The 24,266-nt window shown below is 38.1% G+C and overlaps 2 protein-coding genes across 3 annotated transcripts in view; one reads left to right on the top strand and one right to left on the bottom strand.

Annotated features, from left to right (window-relative positions):
• Positions 1-9,995, bottom strand: part of LOC126457656 (tyrosine--tRNA ligase, mitochondrial) — a 122,355-nt gene extending 112,360 nt beyond the window's left edge. The window contains exons 1-2 of one of the 2 annotated variants that reach the window (XM_050094147.1): positions 9,446-9,995; positions 9,123-9,270 (exon numbers count right to left, since the gene is read on the bottom strand). In XM_050094147.1, the coding sequence (XP_049950104.1) occupies positions 9,123-9,270; positions 9,446-9,576 (279 nt within the window). In that variant the 5' untranslated portion in view covers positions 9,577-9,995. The remainder of the gene's footprint in view (positions 1-9,122; positions 9,271-9,445) is intronic. The other variant, XM_050094146.1, reaches the window with a different exon arrangement.
• A 104-nt stretch (positions 9,996-10,099) lies between these two features.
• LOC126457655 (eukaryotic peptide chain release factor GTP-binding subunit ERF3A) overlaps positions 10,100-24,266 on the top strand; it is a 65,330-nt gene continuing 51,163 nt past the window's right edge. The window contains exons 1-6 of the mRNA XM_050094145.1: positions 10,100-10,421; positions 10,901-11,158; positions 14,959-15,105; positions 18,373-18,518; positions 18,764-19,065; positions 21,203-21,377. Coding sequence (XP_049950102.1) covers positions 10,211-10,421; positions 10,901-11,158; positions 14,959-15,105; positions 18,373-18,518; positions 18,764-19,065; positions 21,203-21,377 — 1,239 coding nt within the window. The 5' untranslated portion in view covers positions 10,100-10,210. The remainder of the gene's footprint in view (positions 10,422-10,900; positions 11,159-14,958; positions 15,106-18,372; positions 18,519-18,763; positions 19,066-21,202; positions 21,378-24,266) is intronic.

The following is a 24,266-nucleotide window of genomic DNA, read 5'->3' as shown; positions in this document are numbered from 1 at the left end:
CACAGGATAGAGTAGCATGGAGAGCTGCATCAAACCAGTCTCAGGACTGAAGACCACAACAACAACAACATATCAACGTGTTCAAATTGGCTCTTGAACAGGATGGTGGAGACTCTGTGCATTAAGGTATAAATTGGTATGCATCGGCTTGCGGTACACAGAGCAGCTGTGATGCCTGTCCGCCTGTCGTTGTACTAAAACGACTAAAAATGGCAACCTTCCTTCCTTCTCCATCTCAACAGTGAACCAGATTTTCAGACGTATGCTATTCATGTGTTCCATGAATTGCTCGAGAGCTTCTGCACAATGTGGCCAAACCACAAATGTATCGTCAACATAACGATAAAATAAGGGTGGATGGAGGGGAGCTGAATTTAATGCACGTTCCTCAAAATTCTCCATACTAAAGTTAGCCAATGATGGACACAACGAAGAGCCCATTGTCATATCGTCCATCATTTTATAAAATTTATTACCATACAAGAAGTAGGTGGTCACCATCACATGCCGGAACAACTTTATAGTTTCAGGAGGAAAAAGATCCGCCATCATTTTGAAAGTGTCCTCCACAGGAACTTTTTTGAACAGCGATACCACATCCAGGCTGACTAAAATGTCATTTGGACCAACTCTAACCTGTTTGATTTTCTCAATAAAAGTCTGGGAGTTTCTGATGTGATGTTCACACCGGCCGAATATAGGAGTCATCAACTTTGTTAGGTATTTGGCCAGCTTGTAGGTAGGAGAACCAATTGCACTGACAATAGGTCTCAAGGTAACATTATCCTACATCCAGATGTAGTTGAAAGTAGGTTGAAGAAGAATATTAGCTTAAAGAAAAAAGACTGGTTGGTATCAAACCAGAATAGGAAAAGAAGAATTCTGCTTATAGGCAGCGTCATAAGAGGGGTGTGGGCCAGCAGCTTCAGGAGAAATTAGGCGCAGGGTACCAGGTCACAAGTTTTGTGAAACCAAGTGCTAGCCTTAGCAAGGTGACAGAAAACTTAGGTCAGCCACGCAGGGATTTTGAGAAGGAAGATCAGGTAATTATAGCTGGGGGAGCACAAAACAGCCTGGCTATGAATCCAAGAAACAGTATTAGGAGTGACCTGGATAAAATAGGAGCAGAAACTGAGTACACAAATTTGGGGTTTGTGGAGGTCTTTCAGCGCCATGATCAGCCCTGGGTAAACACTGTTGTAAGGCATGTTAACACTGAGCTGAACAGGATGATCCAGACACCGGCAAAATATCACATAAGTGTTGTTCCAGTAAATGCTATTGGTAGTTGGGGATATACTACACATGGCTTGCACCTGAATAGGATGGGGAAAAGTAAGTTAGCTTCTCTATAAGCAGAAACTGTAAGGGGGTCCACAGTCACATAAGGGTTGATCCCCGTGGTTAATGGGTCCAGGCAGACAGGTTTTTTAGGTTAAAGCCAAATTTCAGACAGACAGCAACCAAGGAAAATAGAAGAAAAGAAACTTCATGCACAGTTAATTGGGGTAAAGATAATGACCGTATCAACATACTCCATCAAAATATCGGGGGAATAAAATATAAAGTAGATGAGCTATCAGTGTGTTTAGATGATGTCAAAAATAAGAATGAGATTCATATAATCTGTCTGTCTGTATACCATGTAACTGTGGGCATGGATAGTGTCAGTATAAGTGGGTATAATTTAGCATCTTACACTTGTAGGTTTAGGATGGGTAAAGGAGGAGTTGCCATTTTCATAAAACAAGGGTATAAATGCAAAACTGTAGAAGTAAGCAAATTTTGTGTTGATCAGCATGTGAACTTCAGTTAGATAATGTAGTATTGATATTAGCAACAGTGTACAGGTCCCCAAAAGGAGACTGGGAGATGTTCATAAAATAGTTTGACCCTCTATTATGCTGTCTGTCAGACAAAAAGAACAAGTTATTAATCTGTGGTGATTTCAATGTAAACTTTCTAAGTAATTCTGATAGGAAAAGTGAACTAGAAGTGTTATTAACAACATATAAATTAGAATCAGTGATCAATTTCCCTACACGTATAGCTCAGGACAGTAGCACGCTAATAGACAATGTATTTGTACAAAAAGAGGATGTAAAACAAACACATGCTTTCACTGTGGTAAATGGATTTTCAGGTCATGATGCACAACTGGATAACTTACAAAACCTAACATGGTGTACAGTTCATAAACCATTAAGTAAAAGTGTGAGGTCGCTAAACCTGTTATCTATACAGCACTTCAGAGAAAGCTTAAGAAATGTTAATTAGGGAGATGTTTACAATGAGCCAAATGCTAATGATAAGTGTAAAATATGTCTTGATAAATTTATATACCTCTTTGAACATTGTTTCCCAAAGAAAATTACTAAGTGTAACACCACACACTTTTCAAAGAAACCTTGGATTACTACAGGTATTAAAGTGTCTTCAGAAAGAAAAAGAAAACTGTATGTGACTGCAAGAAGTAGTAAAGATCCAGAAGTAGTTTTACACTATAAAAATTATTGTAACATACTGAGAAAAGTTGTAAGGAAATCAAGAAATATGTATGGTAGAGAAGAAATTAACAACTCCGGCATTAAAATCAAATCAATATGGAATGTTCTTAGAAGGGAGGAAAAGTAAGCACTGGAGTAGGTAGTATTACTGTTAAAGAAAACAAGACCATCCTAACCAACAGTACAGAAGTAGCTAATGTATTTAACAATCATTTCTTAAGTGTAGGAGAAAAAATTGGTGAGAACAATTCAAAATAAAAAGCTAGGCAGTACATGGAAGAGTCTGATTTGAAAAAAATTAGTCAGATTAAGTTTCAACTAAAAACCTGTTGTGAAATAAGTAAAATTATTAAATCTCTGAAATAAATGTTCTGTTGGAGTAGATGACATCTCTAATAAGATATTAAAACAAGGTGGAGCAATTACAGCTGGTGTTCTGAGTCACATATGTAATGCACTAACTCAAGGTATTTTCCCCGACAGGTTAAAATATGCCATTGTCAGGCCTCTCTACAAAAAGGGGGACACCACAGATGGCAATAATTATCTGCCAGTATCCTTGCTTACAGCATTCGCAAAAATCTTTGAGAAAGTAATGTACTCAAGAGTGGTTAGCCATTTCAACAGTAATGGGATACTTAGTAAATCACAGTTCGGATTTCAAAAATGCTGTTCCACTGAGATAGCAATATACAATTTCACTGCCCAAATAGTAGAGTCTTTAAATAGTAAAATGTCACCAATAGGAATTTTCTGTGACTTGTCCAAAGCATTTGATTGTGTGAAACATGACATTATGTTACAGAAATTACAATTCTATGGTATAAATGGAATAGTACATGAGTGGCTCAAGTCATACCTACAGAACAGGAAGCAAAAAGTTTCCTTATATGGGGCAAGTGATTTAAATAAATTTGCCACTTCATCTAACTGGGGTGAAATTACATTAGGTGTTCCACAGGGTTCACTCATGGGCCCCCTTCTGTTCTTGATATATGTGAACGACCTCCCTTCCTTTCTGAAACAGAAAGCTGAACTGACACTGTCGGCTGATGATACAAGCATCATTATTAACCCAGTAAAAGAAAGTCCAACTGAAAATGATACAAATAAAGTCTTTGGAAAAGTCATTAATTGGTTTTCTGCAAATGGGCTTGCTCTAAACTTTGAAAAAACACAGTACATCCAATTTTCTGCTGCAAAAAGTACAGTTCCTTTAATAAATATAACACATCAACAAAAGTCAGTAGACAGGGTAGAGCATACTAAGTTTTTGGGTGTACTTATAGATGAGAATCTCAATTGGAAAATTCATATTTTGGATCTCCGAAAGGGACTAGGTTCAGCAAACACCGTCTGCTACAACAGTATGTAATCGCCGAGCAATCAGAAGCCATCCACGGGCTACATAAGGCCACCTCAGCAGTAATGAAGACAGTCAGTTGCTCCTGACAATGACGATGGAGGCTATAGTCGAAACCTTGAGATTTTATCCTGGATTGATGCACAAGAAAACAGAATATTTTACGTGTAGTCACATTAATGTGACTGGACTGTGCATATGCTTAGAGACAGCTGCTAATCTCTGCATCTGACACTGCCCATCTGCAAGTGTCTAGTGACGTCACCTCCCTTTACACAATAGTATTGCCTGCAAATAGCCTCATAGAGCTGATTATTTATTTACTTCCCAATTGTGATCCCAGCATGCATGCCATTTTCTAATGATAAGTCACCAAGAGTTAAATATCATATGACACAAGAATGATGTCCTCTTCACAACAGTAAATAACATATATATTGACACATTTCTTGGTGAGTTATCATTTGAAATTATCATATATACTGAAATCTTAATTGTGAAGCAAATAAATCCAGTAATAGTCTAAGTGGAATTTGTCATTTCTGAAATGCTATAGGACTGTGAACTCTCATAAAAAAAAAAAAGCCAAAAATGGCCAGGAGACTAATTTGCTGACACCACACACCTAAATACCACGTTGGTCTTGATTGGCCCAACAGAGACAGAACATGGAGCTTTGCTTTTTGCTTTGCCTCATCTGGGCTCCAAATTATATTCCTGAAGTCGCTGATATATACTACTAATAGTAGTGTACATACCACACAATACAGGTACATTCACATTAGCAAGATGCTACCTCCCGAATTTGAGGTCAGTGTCTCAACAGCTGCACTGCCTCATTTGGTAAGTCCCTAATGTACCATGTTCCTTGATTTACATACAATTTGTTTAAAGAAACTTGTAGTAAAAGACATAGTTTCATTCTTCATTGGTACGATCTTGTTTTCAGATTCAAAGAATGTTGATCGCATGGCTTTCCATATGTCTGTTTTGACTTGATTCAGTTTTCGTTTCTCAGCATGGATTTGACTTTATTTGAATTTGCTTTGATTGTACACAGCCTCTGCACTGAATGGATATGTAACTGTATGTTGTAAGCAAGTGAATTATATTTACACTATTCTCAGAATGTTTATTCACTAAATAATGTCCCCTCCTCAGAAACACATTATTCAAGCAGAAAGTCCTCTGTGGACCATGTGTTGCCCAGCAAAAGTAGTTTCAGTCTGTTTCAAAACTGTTGTAATCATTGTTCAGAATCTTTATTTCACCAAGGAGATAATTGAGGCTACATATTTAGCTACTTTTTCTGTCAGTGTAGGGTTGTTATTATGAGTGATAATTGTTTTTAATCTTAACATCAAATTCAAAATGTCTTCCCTTCTTTTTCTTTGAAACACCTACTTCAACAATATTCATTTTATTACATTTCTGTTTGCTTACAGGTAAAGTGCCTGACTGCAGATCCAAAGGTCACAGGTTCAAACCTCATACAGCACTAGGACATTTATCTGTCACTTTTCATTTCTTGCACCTTTTGCAATGTTTCTTAATGTGAAAAATTCCATGTTACACCCTGATTCAGAGCCAACTTAAACTGTAGATCCCCCCTATAATTAATTGGGTAAGTCAGCTCATACTTAGGAGATGGAAGCAGCATAACACCACCACACCTGGCAAAGCACTGTGGTGTTCAAGCCAACCTTAAGACTGACGACAGCTTCACTTTCATTAACATAAAACCAAGCTGTAATTGCCACCAAACACTAAGCCATTTCTTTTAACAAGAAGGTTTGACCTAAGGTGGTATTTTTGTCACAGAACTGATGTGCACTACTAAATGATCACAACAGTGATAAAAAGGGGAGGGGAGGAACAAAGGAGGAGACAATGCCTGGAAGCAAACAGAGTTTTGAATGATAACAGAGATTTCTGTGCATGTACTAAAACTACAGCATGCAAGAGGTGTTTAATTGTCATGGTCACAAACAGTGAATAAAAATAATAACTTTTTTTATGGGTAACCATGAGCCATGGACCTCGCCATTGGTGGGGAGGCTTGCGTGCCTAAGTGATACAGATGGCCATACTGTAGGTGCAACCACAATGGAGGGGTATCTGTTGGGAGGCCAGACAAATGTGTGGTTCCTGAAGAGGGGAAGCAGCGGCCTTGTAACACTAACCAAAACGGCCTTGCTGTGCTGGTACTGCAAACGGCTGAAAGCAAGGGGAAACTAAAGCCGTAATTTTTTTCGAGGGCATGCAGCTTTACTGTATGGTTACATGATGATGGCGTACTCATGGGTAAAATATTCTGGAGGTAAAATAGTCGCCCATTCGGATCTCCGGGCGGGGACTACTCAAGAGGACGTCGTTATCAGAAGAAAGAAAACTGGCGTTCTACAGATCGAAGTGTGGAATGTCAGATCCCTTAATTGGGCAGGTAGGTTAGAAAATTTAAAAAGGGAAATGGATAGGTTAAATTTAGATATAGTGGGAATTAGTGAAGTTCGGTGGCAGGAGGAACAAGACTTTTGGTCAGTTGAATACAGGGTTATAAATACAAAATCAAATAGGGGTAATGCAGAAGTAGGTTTAATAATGAATAAAAAACAGGAGTGCGGGTAAGCTACTACAAACAGCATAGTGAACGCAACATTGTGGCCAACATAGACACGAAGCCCAAGCCTACTACAGTAGTACAAGTTTATATGCCAACTAGCTCTGCAGATGATGAAGAAATTGATTAAATGTATGATAAGATAAAAGAAATTATTCAGGTAGTGAAGGGAGATGAAAATTTAATAGTCATGGGTGACAAATTCGAGAGTAGGAAAAGTGAGAGAAGGAAACAAAGTAGGTGAATATGGATTGGGGCTAAGAAATGAAAGAAGAAGCCATCTGGCAGAATTTTGCACAGAGCATAACTTAATCATAGCTAACACTTGGTTCAAGAGTCATAAAAGAAGGCTGTATACATGGAAGAGGTCTGGAGATACTCGAAGGTATCGGATAGATTATATCATGGTAAGACAGAGATTTAGGAACCAGGTTATAAATTGTAAGACATTTCCAGGGGCAGATGTGGACTCTGACCACAATCTATTGGTTATGACCTGTAGATTAAAACTGAAGAAACTGCAAAAAGCTGGGAATTTGAGGAGATGGACTTGGATATACTGAAAGAACCAGAGGTTGTAGAGAGTTTCAGGGAGAGCATAAGGCAACAATTGACAAGAATGGGGGAAAGAAATACAGTAGAAGAAGACTGGGTACCTCTGAGGGATGAAGTAGTGAAGGCAGCAGAGGATCAAGTAGGTAAAAAGACTAGGGCTAGTAGAAATCCTTGGGTAACAGAAGAAATATTGAAATTAATTGATGAAAGGAGAGAATATAAAAATGCAGTAAATGAAGCAGGCAAAAAGGAATACAAACGTCTCAAAAATGAGATCGACAGGAAGTGCAAAATGGCTAAGCAGGGATGGCTAGAGGACAAATGTAGAGATGTAGAAGCATATCTCACTAGGGGTAAGATAGATACTGCCTACAGGAAAATTAAAGAGACCTTTGGAGAAAAGAGAACCACTTGCATGAATATCGAGAGCTCAGATGGAAACCCAGTTCTAAGCAAAGAAGGGAAAGCACAAAGGTGGAAGGAGTATATAGAGGGTCTATACAAGGGTGATATACTTGAGGACAATATTATGGTAATGGAAGAGAATGTAGATGAAGATGAAATGGGAGATACGATACTGCATGGAGATTTTGACAGAGCACTCGAGTCAAAACAAAGCACTGGGAGTAGACAACATTCCATTAAGGCGAAATACCCTCAGACTTCAAGAAGAATATAATAATTCCAGTCCCAAAGAAAGCAATTGTTGACAGATGTGAAAATTACCGAACTATTAGTTTAATAAGTCACAGCTGCAAAATACTAACGTGAATTCTTTACAGACGAATGGAAAAACTGGTAGAAGCCGATCTCAGGGAAGATCAGTTTGGATTCCATCGAAATGTTGGAACATGTGAGGCAATACTGACCCTTACGACTTATCTTTGAAGCTAGATTAAGAAAAGGCAAACCTACGTTTCTAGCATTTTTAGACTTGGAGAAAGCTTTTGACAGTATTGACTGGAATACTCTCTTTCAAATTATGAAGGTGGCAGGGGTAAAATACAGGGAGCGAAAGGATATTTACAATTTGTACAGAAACCAGATGGCAGTTACAAGAGTCGAGGGGCATGAAAGGGAAGCATTGGTTGGGAAGGGAGTGAGACAGGGTTGTAGCCTCTCCCCAATGTTATTCAATCTGTATATTGAGCAAGCAGTAAAGGAAAGAAAAGAAAAATTCGGAGTAAGTATTGAAATCCATGGAGAAGAAATAAAAACTTTAAGGTTAGCAGATGACACTGTAATTCTGTCAGAGACAGCAAATGACTTGGAAGAGCAGTTGAAGGGAATGGACAGTGTCTTGAAAGGAGGATATAAAAATGTACATCAACAAAAGCGAAACGAGGATAATGGAATGTAGTCGAATTAAGTCTGGTGATGCTGAGGGAATTAGATTAGGAAATGAGACACTTAATGTAGTAGATGAGGTCTGCTATTTGGGGAGCAAAATAACTGATGATGATTAAGTAGAGAAGACATAAAATGTAGACTGGCAATGGCAAGGAAAGCTTTTCTGAAGAAGAGAAATTTGTCAACATCGAGTATAGATTTAAGTGTCAGGAAGTCGTTTCTGAAAGTATTTGTATGGAGTGTAGCCATGTATGAAAGTGAAACATGGATGATAAATAGTTAGGACAAGAAGAGAATAGCTGCTTTCGAAATGTGGTGCTACAGAAGAATGCTGAATATTAGATGGATCGACCACATAACTAATGAGGAGGTATTGAATAGAATTGGGGAGAAGAGGAGGTTGTAGCACAACTTGACAAGAAGAAGGGACCGGTTGGTAGGACATGTTCTGAGGCATCAAGGGATCACAAATTTAGTATTGGACGGAAGCGTGGAGGGTAAAAATCATAGAGGGAGACCAAGAGATGAATACACTAAGCAGATTCAGAAGGAAGTAGGTTGCAGTAAGTACTGGGAGATGGAGCAGCTTGCACATGATAGAGTAGCATGAAGAGCTGCATCAAACCAGTCTCAGGACTGAAGACCACAACAATCATGGATAGGAAAAAAAAATCTCATGACTGTCAATTTCATAATGAATATAAAACCTAGTAAGATGAAAACTTACCAGCACTATGACTCTATGTCCGCTTCTTTGCCAGTGTAACAGATTAATAATTACAAGCAGGTTGCCAATATGCAGACTATCGGCCGTTGGATCAAATCCAGCATATACACACTGTGGCTTAGCGTTCAGCAAGTCAACAATCTCCGCACTTTAAAAAGAGCGTGAAAATAAAATAAATGACGATTAATACACACTGTGGCTTAGCGTTCAGCATGTCAACAATCTCCGCGCTTTAAAAAGTGTGTAAAAATAAAATAAATGACGATTAATGTTTATGTAAAATTATACATCCTATTTTAATTTAACTGCATTAATAACCCAACCTTGCAGTATCTGGGAATATATCCTTATACATCCCTCTCTCGTGCAATTTCAGCACATTTCTGTTTGAATAATGCCTACTGACACTGTAGGAAAAGTGTTTCAACTTCAGAATTCCTTGTACGAGCTTCATACTATAACCTACAATCGGCGGTGTTGTTACAGTACCCAAGTTAAAATATTTAAATTAAACGTCGCGTATATCCGTGATTAGACTCACAATTACAAGTTCCACCAACAGACGAATCCGGTCATATTAAATACTAGGAGATTTTTCCAAATTAATCTTATGATGTTCACGCAGTAATTGTTCAGTTACCAATTTTTTTTCTAACAAACAGCTTTCATGCTTTTAGCGCACGGACTTCTATTTTGTCTTCCTTCCTATTTGTTTACGTACTCTCAAACATTTGCACAAGTACCTATTTATTTTAATACATGATACTTCTTCGTATCATTTTCAAATGTACCACTGCCTACACACAATACATCACAATTGAATTACTTAACAAAACCAATATACAGAGGTATATGCCGTACGTAAGTTTTTAATTGTCGGTGCAGTATTCTGAATCGACGGAAAACACTAATCTGTGCTTTCTGTAGCGCTGTTGCGATTTTAACAGTAGAAAATTGTTATGACTCTGCCGCAGTCTGCCATTACCTTCCGGTTGCGAGAAGAGAACACACGCGGATATTTGAGAGTGATATTGTGAAATTATTTTTCGTGTTATCTACTTTTGGACAATATTAAGTACATTGTAAAAATGGCAAATAATGGAGCACCCGACTCTTGGGAACAACAAGCTGATGTGGGAGGCGGTGATTCCAGTCAGTCCTCCGATCTGTCGGCGAAAATTTCCACGTTGAATGTGAACGCAGCCGAATTTGTGCCTTCATTCCTGCCTCAACAAACTGAACCTATTTCGAAAAAAGAATCTCCAGACTCCGTGGACGGGCAGGTTCCCATAACGAATGGTACGAATGTGCTGTGTATTTGGGTTAGGGTGTTTGTGCGAAATAATGAAATGTGTTTCAGGAACTTATAAACAGTGTTCATGTAGGTTATATTATACTACTGCACTAAGAGTGTTTTGACAGTTTGCCCTAAATGTAGAAGTGTAATCATATTATTCAAAAAATTTCATAGGGTTATTTTATTTTTTATGTGGCAGTCAATAACGTGAAGTTTTGTGTATCCGTTCAAAAGTGTAGACGTCCATGTAGGTTAGTAATGTGATTGCTCCCAGCGAAGTTAAATTACGATCGGTGTCAGTATTTACCCACCCATTGTATTTGTACATCTTGTCAGGCTGCTTCTCCATGAAAGTCCAAGGGAAGTAGGTGTTTGGTTAGAGCTCACACAGTTGCTGTACCTTAACTCTAAAATTTTGGAACTGCCTGTTGCTGTCAAAAAAAAAAAGAGTCACTTCTGTTTAATGGTGGAATGGTTGCAGATAATGAACCTCATGACATGGACGTGGATGAGCCACCTGGGGATGGAGCACCTCCGCCTACTGCTGACAGTTGGGAAGAAGCTGCAGATGGTGATGGCGAGCCGCTGTTAACGCCTGATAATGAACAAGATGGAGAAGAAGAGGAAGAAGATGAATTGGAGGAAGCTGTAATCAAACCCAAGAAAAGACCAGTCAACAAAGTTGAAGAGACGAAGAGCAAGAAGGAACATGTTAATGTTGTTTTTATTGGCCATGTTGGTATGTACTTAGTTGAGAGACCAGCTCACTATTTCATTTAATATCAATTGATTTACTTTCTGTTTGCATTCACCTTTTATGAAAATTACATATTGAAGGGGATGTTGAAAACTGTCCATTGGCTTAGCTTCATTAGAAACTTGAAAACACACTTATAACTAAATAACAAATGCTTACATAAGCTTTGCGACTCTTTTTCCAGGTTTCCTCTTAGTACTTGGGAAAATTCTCCATAGCATTCCTAACATGACTTTGTACAGTCAAAAACTGGAACAAACACTTATTTGATAAATAAATGCTACAAATTATTAATTTTCCATTTGTTTCTCATGATCCAATAAAGGTTTTCATGTTTAAAGTTAATTGTGCAGGAGAACTGTGACTTGGACACAGTTTCTCAAACTGGTTTGAACTGGTTAAAGCTTGACCTTGTTGACAAAGCAACCGGGCATTTGGCTGCTTTAACCAGATTTTGAATCCCCCTCCCTGTACCAATGTGCCATATAACCTGAAAATATATGTACTATGATCTTCCTTATGCAGTCTTTTTTTGTAGTTTTATGTAAATAACTGTAATTATGTAGTATTCTCAGTTGCAACAGTACTTGATATTCTAGTTCATGGTATTTTATTATGATGGGAAATGACTGATCGTTGAATCTCAGTTAACATATGTTCATGAGTGATAGTTGTTTTGTGTTTTTGTTGTTGTTGTTGTTGTTATGGTAGCTTCCATCATTTAGCATACTCTAGAATTATTTAATTATTTTCTCTTTTAATGAAAAGATGCCAATAATTGTGTTGTGTTGAACAAAACTTTGTTGACAGTATGTATACATTAGTGAAGTAAAATGTCTCACTGGCAGCACCAGGAAAATAAGTTTTCTATGAATTCTTAGAGATATATTATGGTATGGTGCAGTATCTTTGCATTTTCACTACTGTCTGAAATAAGTTATTGGACTGTCATTGAGGACAGAGGACCAAAAATTTTGGAGGTACTGTTAATCGATGGTGTATGATAAAAGATATGATTAAATACACTGTGGTCAATCTGTGATGAAAACTTTTTGTGTAGGTGATTGAGATGATGGTAGTTCTGTATTTTGAATGAAATATTCTTTTGTCATGTAATTTAAGTTATTCTGACTGATGTTAGATTGTGAGTAGGAAACTGGTGTATAAATACGTTGCAGTGGAAACTTTGGTTTCCGTATAGATAACAGTAACCAGTAAAGTGTCACATTGTCAGTAGCCTATTTCAAATAGATTTGTGTGCACATGCGTATACTGCTCCCAGCTATATGAAAACTTGTGGATTTTCTGCCACTTAAATGTTGCACTTTCCAATTTCATACTGGATATACAACCTGACTTTGTCAAAGCAAAAACAGTAATATCCTAGTAGCACTCAAAATCCTATTACAAATTGTTGAATATTAACTTACATAAATATGCTTCATTACACAACATTTCACAAATATGCAGTCATGTTGTGTATTTGTTGTCATTCTTTAAGTAAATTGAATAGCTGTCTCAACAGAACTGATAGTAACTGGTATCACCGTCTGACTTATTAAACGAATTGTGTACAGTATATGAAGCAACTTTTTACTTCCCTTAATTTCATTATAATCTGTTTGAAATCGCTGTATCCTCAAAATCACTGTATGTACTATTGTTTTCCACTCCAGTGGCTTAACTGAACATCACAGTTCCTTGGCTACAGGCACTCCCAAATGTCATTGTACATTTACATAATTTTACCTAACTGATTCTGCTGTGTACATACCAATACGTTGTGTTGAGTTTACCCACCATTTCCTGTTATGTCACCTATGACACACACACTGCATCAAGCTATCATAACCATCACTGCGTGCACACAAAAAGCATGTTGCAAGTAGTATTAGATAATCTTCTTCTTCTTAAATTTGTATAGCAAATGCCATACTAAAAAAAAATTATGGCCGCATTTCACTATTACGATTTTCATTGTTCTGTATTTTTTCCAGTAATAACTCTCATTTAAAATGATGAATATGGAATAAACATTTGCACAGTTAACTGCACTTCTTAGCCAGTATGGTACACTAAATTTGTGTATGAGGATTGTGTGTATTTCTCGTGCCACTCCCTTACAAGTCATTGGTTAATCTGCTGGGTAATCAGTTTTGGCGTAACAGCCACAAAAATGGAGTTCCCACTTATCAGTTTATTGCCATTTAATAAATGTATATGGAGTAGACTAATGTATGGGTGTGAAAAAACAAGTGGTGTATGGAATTTCTGTTTGCACTGATAGTTGTAAAATCCATGTCAAGAACAGATGATCACTCACAGTGGTTTCTGCAATTTGGTTCCTGCATTCCCTCAGATGATTTTAACGTAAAAGTTAGAATATTGAATCTTGCAAGTGTTCGTAGCAAGCTGGCAACAGCAACATTTTTGCGGTCCAGTAAATTACTGCTGCCAGTTGAAAGATACGTTTTTTTATTTGTTTACTTTTTTTTAATTATCTGTTATTGATGATGAAACCAGAGTGTTTCCATATACACCTGAAACTAAGCAGCAGTTACTGAAGTGATAATGTTCCTCTTGCCTAAATCACAAAAATTTGAACACAGTCTGCTTTGTACGTTGCGCCAGCTCTGTTATTGAATCCAAAGGAATTACTGTGTATCAACGTCATAGCTTCAGGTATCACAATAACCTCTGACAATTGTTCTTAGACACTTAAGCTCAGATGTGCAATAAATGGAGAAGTGGGATGCTAGAGCAAGTGTGAAGTATGCACCATGGTAACATTTACATTCCCTGTGAAGCTGTCACTCTCTTGCATTGGTTTAGATGGGATCATCCCATACCCACCCACTCAGTTATTACCACATCCTTCTTAAATTAAAAGAATGCGTGGCTCTAAGGCATTTCAGTGATAGGCGAGATGAAAGAAGGTAAGGTCTAACACATCTTGAGTGACATTTGTGATAAGCAGGTATGATATGGACATTCAAAACATTCGTCAGCATCCGCAGAAAAACTGACCAAATTGGTGATTATGCAGAAAAATAGGGACTTTTTTAAACTAAAAAAATTAGCTATTCAGAATGAACCTACCTTTCTTTCTTTCTTCCTTTTTTAAAGGTCTTACTTTTATTATTGGGGTTCCTTTAATAATATAACTTGTACACCTACAGTCACCTTTTGTATTGTCAGTTGTATGGGTACTACAAAATTCATCTTTGAAGATCACTGTATTAGTAAAAAGGTGCTTCACAGATGTCGTCGGCAATTTTATTATTAAAAGCACGTAGAGTGCAAAGTTTTATAATGTTTCACAACTGACAAAAAAACTGAATTGCACCCAGTTGTTTGCCTGGATTATTCAGCTCTTGTTTCTTTTAATCTTGTGCTGACCTCTGGTGGAAGGCATGTGAGTCTTACAAGCAGTGATGGCATTGAAAGAAGTTGGTCATCAGAATTTCCCTGAAAGGTTTTACCTTTTCATGTGTTTATAGGCATTGAGAGTTCTAAAAACATTTCAAGCACTACTGAATTTGGCTGATGATTTACACTGTAATTTTTAGAGCATCTTCCTTACTTTGATTGACATGTCCCGTCGTGGCCATTTCAGATGTCTGACAGTTCACTAGCTAGTAATTGTGCAAGTACCTCACTTTGTGTCAGCCATGTATTTTTGATTTGTTTATTTTCTTACAGTGTTTTCCAGTAGAATAGAAGCTCCAAACCCAATATTAGTATGAAAAACTTATAATGATTGACATTTATCTGCTTCACAGATGCAGGGAAATCAACAATTGGTGGTCAGATTATGAATTTGACAGGTATGGTTGACAAACGGACACTTGAGAAGTATGAACGTGAAGCAAAGGAGAAAAGCAGAGAAACGTGGTATCTTTCGTGGGCTCTCGATACTAACCAAGAAGGTGAGTCATAAATGAAGGTGTAATAGATGTTATTTATGTTGTGTCCATTGCTGCATTCAGTATTGAGAAACTAGTCATTCCAAACATGTGTAGCTTTCAAAGACTGAAACTTAATACTGTTATTTATAAAAACAATTCTACAGCATGGATTCTATATTTTGTTTACGCCAATCATTATTTTACCACACATGCACAACACCAGTCATGTTGTAGGACTGCTCGAAATTTTGTAAATTATGTGTAGTAAAACACACGATGCAGTTGTTTCATTCTCTTATACAGTGCAGAAGTGAAATATTATTTCTGACAGTAATTTCAATATTCAGGTGTGTGTGTGTGTGTGTGTGTGTGTGTGTGTGTGTGTGTGTGTGTGGTTGGGGGGGGGGGGGGGGGGAGACTTTCACGCAAAGGGCACTGCTAGTTGCAGTAATAATAATAATAAAATTGTGACTCAGTTGCATAGGTTTGATGTATAAATTACACACACAAAGCCTGACAGTCTCCTTACCAAACTCACCTAATGTTCCTCCTTTCAGGCTTAGGAGTCTATCATTACAATTTATTACTTATAAAATTGCATGTTTCTGTGCACAAGATACGTAATATCTGATACCATTCAATGTTAACAAGGGAGGTGCTTGTATTTTGGCCAAGGAGTTTAATGGAAAGAACAGTCCCCCCCCCCCCCCCCCCCCCCCCCCCCCCAGAATGACTGATTTTCCCCTAGATTTATTCAAGTGTTCTAGTGTTGTAATTTGAATCGGTAGTAAGTGAAGACACCAATGAGTGGCTTCAGCTGTGTAAATAGGTATGACCTGTTACCACCAGCTTTCAGGTCAATGTGTTGCACATCTTTTACATACAAGATTAATATTTATGTCTAGGAGGAAGACCAGGGCATACTATGTCCAACACAGTTTGTAATCAGCATAAATTCCCCCTACTTCTTCAGTGTGCTCAAACCAATTTTGGCCTAATGAGAAAGTACAGTAGGAGTTTCATAGGGAAGTCCTTAGATATCCTCCATACAGAATGAGATTTTCATCCTGCAGAGGGCTGTGTGCTGATGTGAAACTTCCTGGCAGATTAAAACTGTGTGCCGGAACTTGGGACCTTTACCTTTGGTGGGCAAATGCTGTACCATTTGAGCTACCCAACTCACAACCCGTCATGAGTCATGCTTGGCAGAGCACTTGCCCGCGAAAGGCAAAGGTCCCGAGTTTGAGTCTCACTCTGGCACACAGTTTTAATCTGCCAGGAAGTTTCATCCTCCATACAGTCTCAAGCAGCCCCCATGCAATTTCCACATTTTTGAAGCCATGAAGAAAGACATTTGTGGCTAGGAGATGAGATGGCATGATGAGATGTAAACCTGGATATTATCATGATCCTGTAGGCAGCTGCTAACATTTTCCATGAAGGCTGGTCTTGTCTCACATTTAGATAAATATATATGAGTTATGGTGATTACTGTTGAGATAATACACAATTTAATTACTCCCCCCCACCCTTCCGTCTTTTTCATTGCACTGCTCCTTATACATAAGGTGTAATGAGACTCACGTTTGTTGGAAGATTCCTAGATCATTAAAAAATTTCCATAGTCATCCGACTCTGCTGCAGGTTCTCTTAGAAAGAGTGCCACTTTTTTGCGACTGCAATCGCAGTGGATAAAAAGTTGTAGATCATCATGCATCAATATGTTCACTATGATGGCAGAGTTCTAACTGACGCATCTTGGGCACTAACATTGTGCTGTTCTTGGCGTTGCACTTTTGCACATTTTATGGACACAGTATTATTGCACAATAAATATTGTGCATGTGAGGGCCACTTTGCATAACAAGGCATCAGAATAATCAATTTCCACTAAATAAAACATTACAGGGTCCAAAATTTTTGCCAGATTAAAACTGTATGCCTGACCATAACTCAAACCAAGAATCTTGTCTTTAGTGGGCAGTTCTGCAATTCTCCTACCAACTGAACAATCCAGCCATGGTCCAAGACAACTCACCCTCCAGTTTTTGTTCTGCCACTACCATCTCCTACTTTTCAAAGCAGGACAAACTCTTGATTCGTAATAAAAATTCAACTCTGATTTTAAAAAGATCTCTCCTATCTGTCAATCACAGTTACTTTATTTGAGCTATAGTTTTAGTATTCTTTTAAATTTCATTTCAAATCAAATTTTCATTAAACTCTCTGCTGTTACTGCACTAAACACATGTAATGTAATTGAAATAATTAATGGAGCATCATTAATTTGTCATGCATGGTAGTTCTACACTTACAGTGCCATCAGAGATGTTCAAACCAGAGACTTCCATCTGCATGTTGAGAACAAAATGATGGTTCTGTGTATACTGTAGGAAATAACCATAAGTTCTGAAAATCATCAAGAGTACCAGCACATTCAGCAGCAAAAGATAGAGTTACTATTTCCAATATCACTAGAAGTCGCAGACATGCACACAAGAGCATAAATCTTGAGAACACACTCTTACGTATGTGAATTACGTTTCACTGCTGATAGATAGTGCAGGCACCACTTTCTCTGTCACTCATCCCTGAAATATTTTAACATTGTTTTTCATTTCAAGTTCAGGTAAATGCAGTGACACTACCTTTGTAAAATGTCTGTTGCCAATTACCTGTTTCTCAAAGACAAAGCAATCAAAGAATCCATTATTGAGCATGGTGAGGCCTTGAACTATGTTAATCTGTTATTGGAATATGTGGGGCAAAAATGTTTGACTATACTCTTTGGAAAATGAGAACCATCGCCAAGCAAAAGCGAATGAAAAACAAAAACTGAAGAAATTGGATAATTATTTCCCCTAAGGTGAACCGAAAGCAGATGATATGAAAACTGATATGTTTTTGCATTTTTGTGTTTTCCAGTTACCTGTCCAGTCTTGGTCCCTCATTATCCCGGATAATTGGGAGTGGCTCTACACAAATAGAATAATGGAAATTCTTTTTGCAGGGTAAATAGTGATACGTAGACAGACCTCAATCGTACACTGTGCGGTGGAAGCTGCAAAGGTGGACAGATGCATTGTATATTTAGTTAATACTTTATGTCCTGTGGTAGACAGTAGTCGTTTGCAGGCAGAACATTTTTTGGTACTTCTCAAAAAACTAATTGCTGTTTGTTGTTTTTAGTAACTAACCAGAAAATGATCATTTTTTGAAATGTGTTACTGTGTTGTTTACAATTTGAAAATACTTTGGCTTATATAAAATAACTACAATACTTTTCAGAACGAGAAAAGGGCAAGACCGTTGAAGTTGGCCGGGCATATTTTGAGACTGAAAGAAAGCACTTCACAATACTGGATGCACCAGGTCACAAAAGTTTTGTTCCTAACATGATTGGTGGAGCAGCGCAAGCAGATTTGGCTGTGCTGGTAAGTGTCATATGTTGAGTTACATTTCATGAAAACTTGAAGCATATGTTATATTTGTAACCAAGATCTTTCGTCATCTCCTTATAGACAGAACATATGTTCTCTTAGTATATGCCACAAATGGATGGCACTGTTGTTTGTGAGTACAGTACATCTAGTACACCTAAAATGAAAAAGTGTGTGTCAAAAATAATTCATTTCCATGAATGTTTCGTACACTTTGTAATTTAATTTTTCTTTGACAGGTTATATCAGCACGTAAAGGGGAATTTGAAACGGGATTTGACAGAGGGGGGCAGACGAGAGAACATGCAATGTTGGCTAAAACAGCTGGTGTTAAACATTTGGTAGTTCTTGTTAATAAAATGGATGACCCAACAGTTGAATGGTCTGAAGCACGATACAACGAATGCCGTGATAAAATTTTGCCTTATCTAAGAAAACTCGGTTTCAATCCTCAGAAAGACCTCACATTTATGCCTTGTTCAGGCCTTACGGGGCTAGGCCTGAAGGACCCATTAGATGAAAAAATTTGTCCATGGTACAGGTAAGATATTCTTCAGTATATAAAAGATTCCTTTAAAAAATAATAATGTATTATAAGAGTTTTAATTTGATATTTTTGTAATATAGCCTTCCTTTTACACCTTTCTGGTCACATTTAAGGAATCGAATATCTGGCTTGGTTTTAGCCAGGGAAAGGAATACTTCTCTGAAGTGGTGCAGAAATTTACTAACCAATAACCTGAAAACTAGCCTCCATGTCATAGATACCAGCCACTTCTTTCACTGACTCTCCACCATCCTCACCTCTTCACCTTCTGGATCCCTACTTGTCCCTGTTAATACCACTTCCCTATACACCAACATCTGTCATGCCCATGATTTTGCTGCTATTGAACACTTTCCTAATATTATTCAGACTCCAAACCCACTGTGTCATTCTTCATGCACCTTACTAACTTTATCCTAACACACAACTACGTCACCTTTGAAGAGAGAGTATAGAAACAAATCCATGGCACAGCCGTGGGGACCTGCACGGCAGCCTTCTATGCCAACCTGTTTATTGACCATCCAGAGGAAACCTTCGGAGCCTCCTAAAACCCCAAGCACCCAGTCTAGTTCAGGTTCATTCATGATATCTACATGATCCGAAGTCAGTGCCAAGACACCATATCCTCATTCCTTGACAACCTCAACACATTCTATCCCATCTGCTTCACCTGGTCCTCCTCAGCCCAATGTATCACCTTCCTGGATACCACCCAGGCTGTTGTATCTGCAGTGACAAGAACTCCCTTGTCCAGTATGCTGAAAGTCTCTCAAAGACCTTCACTGGCAGGCACTACCCCAAGACCTAGTGTGCAAACAGATCTCTCACAGCATTTCCCCCACACTCTCAGTGCTCCCACCACCCCTAAGAACTAGCTTCAAAGGAATGCCCTTTGGCACCCAATGCCTCACTCTGACTGGAACTGGTGAACCACATCCCTCGTCAGGACTTTGACTACCTATCCTCGTGCTTTGAACCCCAAATCCTTCCATCCCTCATACAGTGGTGTTCCATTGCCTAACCAACCTCCACAACAACCTAGTCCATCCCGATGCCAATCCTACAGGGATCATAACCCTGTGAAAGACCAGGTGCAAGATTTGTCCAATCCATCCACCCAGCACTTCCTATTCCAGTACTTTCACAGGTTTATCCTATCCCCATCAGAGGCTGGGGCACATGTGAAAACAACCCTGTCATATACCAGCTGTGCTGCGATTATTGCACAGTTTTTTGTATTGGTATGGCTAACAACCAGCTGTCCACTAGGTTGAACGGCCACTGCCAAACTGTGACTGCCAAGAGCATACTAGACCACCCTGTGGCACAACATGCAGCTGAACATAACAAGCTTGATTTCAGTGGCTGCTTTACAATCAGGATCCTTCCTGCACCAACAGCTTTTCTGAATTGCACATATGGGAGTTATTCTCCGCTCCCAGAATCATCCCGGCCTCAACCTACAGTAACCTACTGCCCTATACCCTCCACCCAACTGTTTCCTCACCCTCCATGTGTGTTGCTCTCTGCCACTGCATGTGCTCATGTTTCCGTGCTCCTCTTCACCTCCCTGCCCCATAACTTCCCAACTGCACCAGGCAGTCTTGTCATGCCTCCATCTAGTCCCTGCACAGAGGGTACTTGTCTCCCACCCCATCCATACCCCACTATCCCTCCCCCTTCTCTCCCGACTCCACAGAGTGCCGCTCAACATGATAGTTCCATTCCAGTCCGAGCTGCTGGTGATGGCAGTCATTTGTGTATGCTTGTGTCAATAAGTGTGTGTGTGTGGGGGGGTTCTGAAAAAGGCTATATTTGAAGGGTGTATGTGTAACAGTCTTTTCATTATGTCTGTATGCAACTCAGTGTGTCATCTTTATGGTGAATAACAATCTATCCTTTTCCTAATATTGTTGATATTCCAACCTGGAGTAGCCATCGTTCAAACTGCAGTAGTTTATAAAATTTGTTAACTGTCAATACTTTGAAAATAATTGTGCTGGCTTTCGTTGTATTGGTACAACTCCTCACCTTCTTCTTCTTCAGTGCTCTTTCATTCATCTTCAATGATCTCTTAATTTAATCATCATAAAAAGTGTTAGTGTTTTATGTAAATTTATGTTTCCAGAGGTGATGCGTTTATACCATTCATTGACAAGTTACCGTCACTCAATCGCAAGATGGGTGGACCTTTTGTAATGCCTGTAGTTGATAAGTATAAAGACATGGGAATGGTTGTGATGGGAAAAGTTGAAGCAGGAGAGGCAAAAAAAGGACAATCATTACTTCTGATGCCAAACAGGGTAAGTTCTTCCTATTATAGTTGTTACAGTTTAGGGGTTTGAAGTTCTATAATTTCTTTAATGAAACCACTATTGTCTCAGATTTTTCTGTCAGAAATTTGAAGAAAAAATACTTTGTGACAGTGGGTACTGAAGCAGTTAACTTTTCTAAATGTTTTTGTTGTTACATCTCATTTAACGTTTTAGTTGTAGTGAAGTGAAACCAACCGGAATCCTTTGGGATGATTGCAGTGTAGTAGTGGGGTGGGGGGCTGAAAATACAAGTAACCATGACGTTTGTGCCTAACAGAGACAGTATCTCAAATTTAGGGGCCAGTTGCAGGGGGATTTTAAAGAGAGTTTAAAGATGTATATTATAATATTATGAGAAGGAAAGTTGCTACTCACCATATATCGGAGATGCTTTCTTGCATTGTTGACGAAGGCCTTTACGGCTGAAAGCTATAACTGTGAGAATCTTTTTCTTGTGCTTATCTGAGACTCAGCATCTCTGCTATTATGGTGAGTAGAAACTTTCCTTCTCATAATATTGTTACATTCCATCCTGGATTTTCCAGAGATGTATATTATGTCGACATATGGGTGCTGTTATTTGGTAAGTATTGTGCACTGCCTTTGAATTCGCAGTAGCTACCAGTGAAAAGAATAGCAGTTTTTTGTTAGTTGTTCCATAATTTCCATCTTTGTAAGTTAAATATTAAGTGTATAAAAACAGTTATTACTAAAAGATAACAGTATTTGAGTAAAAGTGAAGATTATACTAGATTCGTGAATTCTTCCCATTTATTGCAACTCCTATATGCTATCATTCGAGATAGAATGGATTGTTGGATTAGTATAATGATTAATTTTAAATTGTTTGTGGGGTGACTACTATGACATTGTATTTTAACAATGAACATTGCATATTAGAATAGAGAAACAAGAGGCGAGGCATTGAAGGTGAATAAAATATTGACTAATATCAGCAATGAAAAAATTCTCTCTTTTCATACTGAACACTTTTATTATATTGAAACACATTAATAATTAGATGATGTGTATCATAAGGCAGCAAACATCATACTATGAAGTAGCTTGGTTGTTGGTTAAATTACCTGTTGTCGTACTTTATAGCAATCTTCTTAAGATAATCTTTTTGTGTAGGCCTGTGAACACAGACACATTCAGGATCACACCATGAAAAGTAAATGTTTTGTTTTGTATGTAACACTTCCTGTTCCTTTGTTTACTGGCAGATCAGCACAGCTCATATCATCAAACCTTTGTTCATACTCAGGTTGTCTCCCCCACCCCACCCCTCTCACCATATTAATACTTCAATGTCAGCTGTGCAAATGTTGTATCTATAACCATGGTAACACTGGCAAAATTAGTATGCACTAAGCTGTAACTAGTTTGCATTATTGTAAAAGATAATTACAAACAAATTGAGAAACAGAACAAGCAGACACCGGAACATTGGCAGAATGCCTTTGTAATGAGCAGAGACCAGAATAATGGCAGAATTCATTTTTAAATGTGTTGACTCTATCTTCAATTTGAATGTGAAGCTGTGATTTACATCTTTGTAATTGAAATTCTGCAGTTTTATGGTGCCTTTTTCTATCTTTTTTATATAAATGCATTTTGTTGCATTTTTGATCCTTGTTTATTGCTTTATTATTACAAACGGCATTGAATGTCACTGTAAAAAGAGGTAACAGTTGGTAAGGGTTTTAATTATTGTCTGTGGTTACTTGGATCTCTTTCGTTCGGCTTTTATTATGACATTGTTATGCAAAGCAGCTAGTAACATGCTCAATTTCAGTGTTATTAAGTTACATTAATATTTTCTACTGACGGTAAAATACTTTCATGAAGAGTATGTGAGCAGTCAGTGAACTATGAAAAGAAATACTTCATTTCTCAACATGTCAGTACGACCAAGCACAAAAGTGCATTTTCCAAGGCTACTGGAAAGATTTCTTTGTTTTCAACACCAGTTGCAATATAAGTCAAAAATCACAATTAGCATCTTAAATTAAAACAGGTTTTGGAGAAGAATATGGTTGAATCTGTGCTCCTTGAATCAAGACTGTGAAAATGTGAATGTTAAGATGAAGGAATGAAAATCATTAAAGATGAACTAAAAAAATAAAGAGATCTGTATTTCAATTGACAAGACAATAGATGCTATAGACCTTTTTATTGCCAGTGTCATTGTCCTTCCGAAAGAGAATCAGTAAAAGCATTCCTGCTTACAACAGTGTGTCTGGAAAAAGTTAACAATTGAATTATCACACAATTTGTTTTACTAATTCATTCCAATTACTTTGGTGTAAAGAAATTTGTGACAATGTATTACTTTTCATCTCAGATGCTGCACCATACATGAAAAAGACTGGGATAGCTTTTAAAGTGCTGTTTCCAAGCAAGCTTCACATGACCAACATTGCGCGTGGTTTTTAGAGGGTATCGGAAGATATACAAAGTTTGTTTTAGATGTCGACAAATTGATTTCCAGTGTTAAGAAGATATGTGTGAAAGCTCTGTCAAGGATTGAGACATTTAAAGAACCACACCAAATATTCCTCTGCCCTCTCAGCTTATCGTAACAAGATTTTTTTGAGGGGGGGGGGGGGGGGCGGCGACATGGACTTCAGCAGCAGTTCACTATGCTTCAGATTTCCTGAGTAAAAGATGGTCATTCCTCTGGTGGCTGCAACATCTTCAATTACAGCACCAAAGAAACTTCCTAAATCTTTGAAAATGAGAAAGGACTTCATTTTTGTTGTGGCCAAGTTTGTTTGCTTGCCAAAAGTGATCAGCCAGTTTCAGGAAACAGGACTGCCACGAAAAAGTCAGTGAAAACTTTGAATGATGCATTGCACAATTGGATTGTGTGCC

The sequence above is a fragment of the Schistocerca serialis genome, chromosome 2, assembly GCF_023864345.2.
Source record: "Schistocerca serialis cubense isolate TAMUIC-IGC-003099 chromosome 2, iqSchSeri2.2, whole genome shotgun sequence".
NCBI lineage: Eukaryota > Metazoa > Arthropoda > Insecta > Orthoptera > Acrididae > Schistocerca > Schistocerca serialis.
The sequence above is the reverse complement of the archived record's forward strand: the minus strand, read 5'-3'. Positions and strand labels throughout refer to the sequence as shown.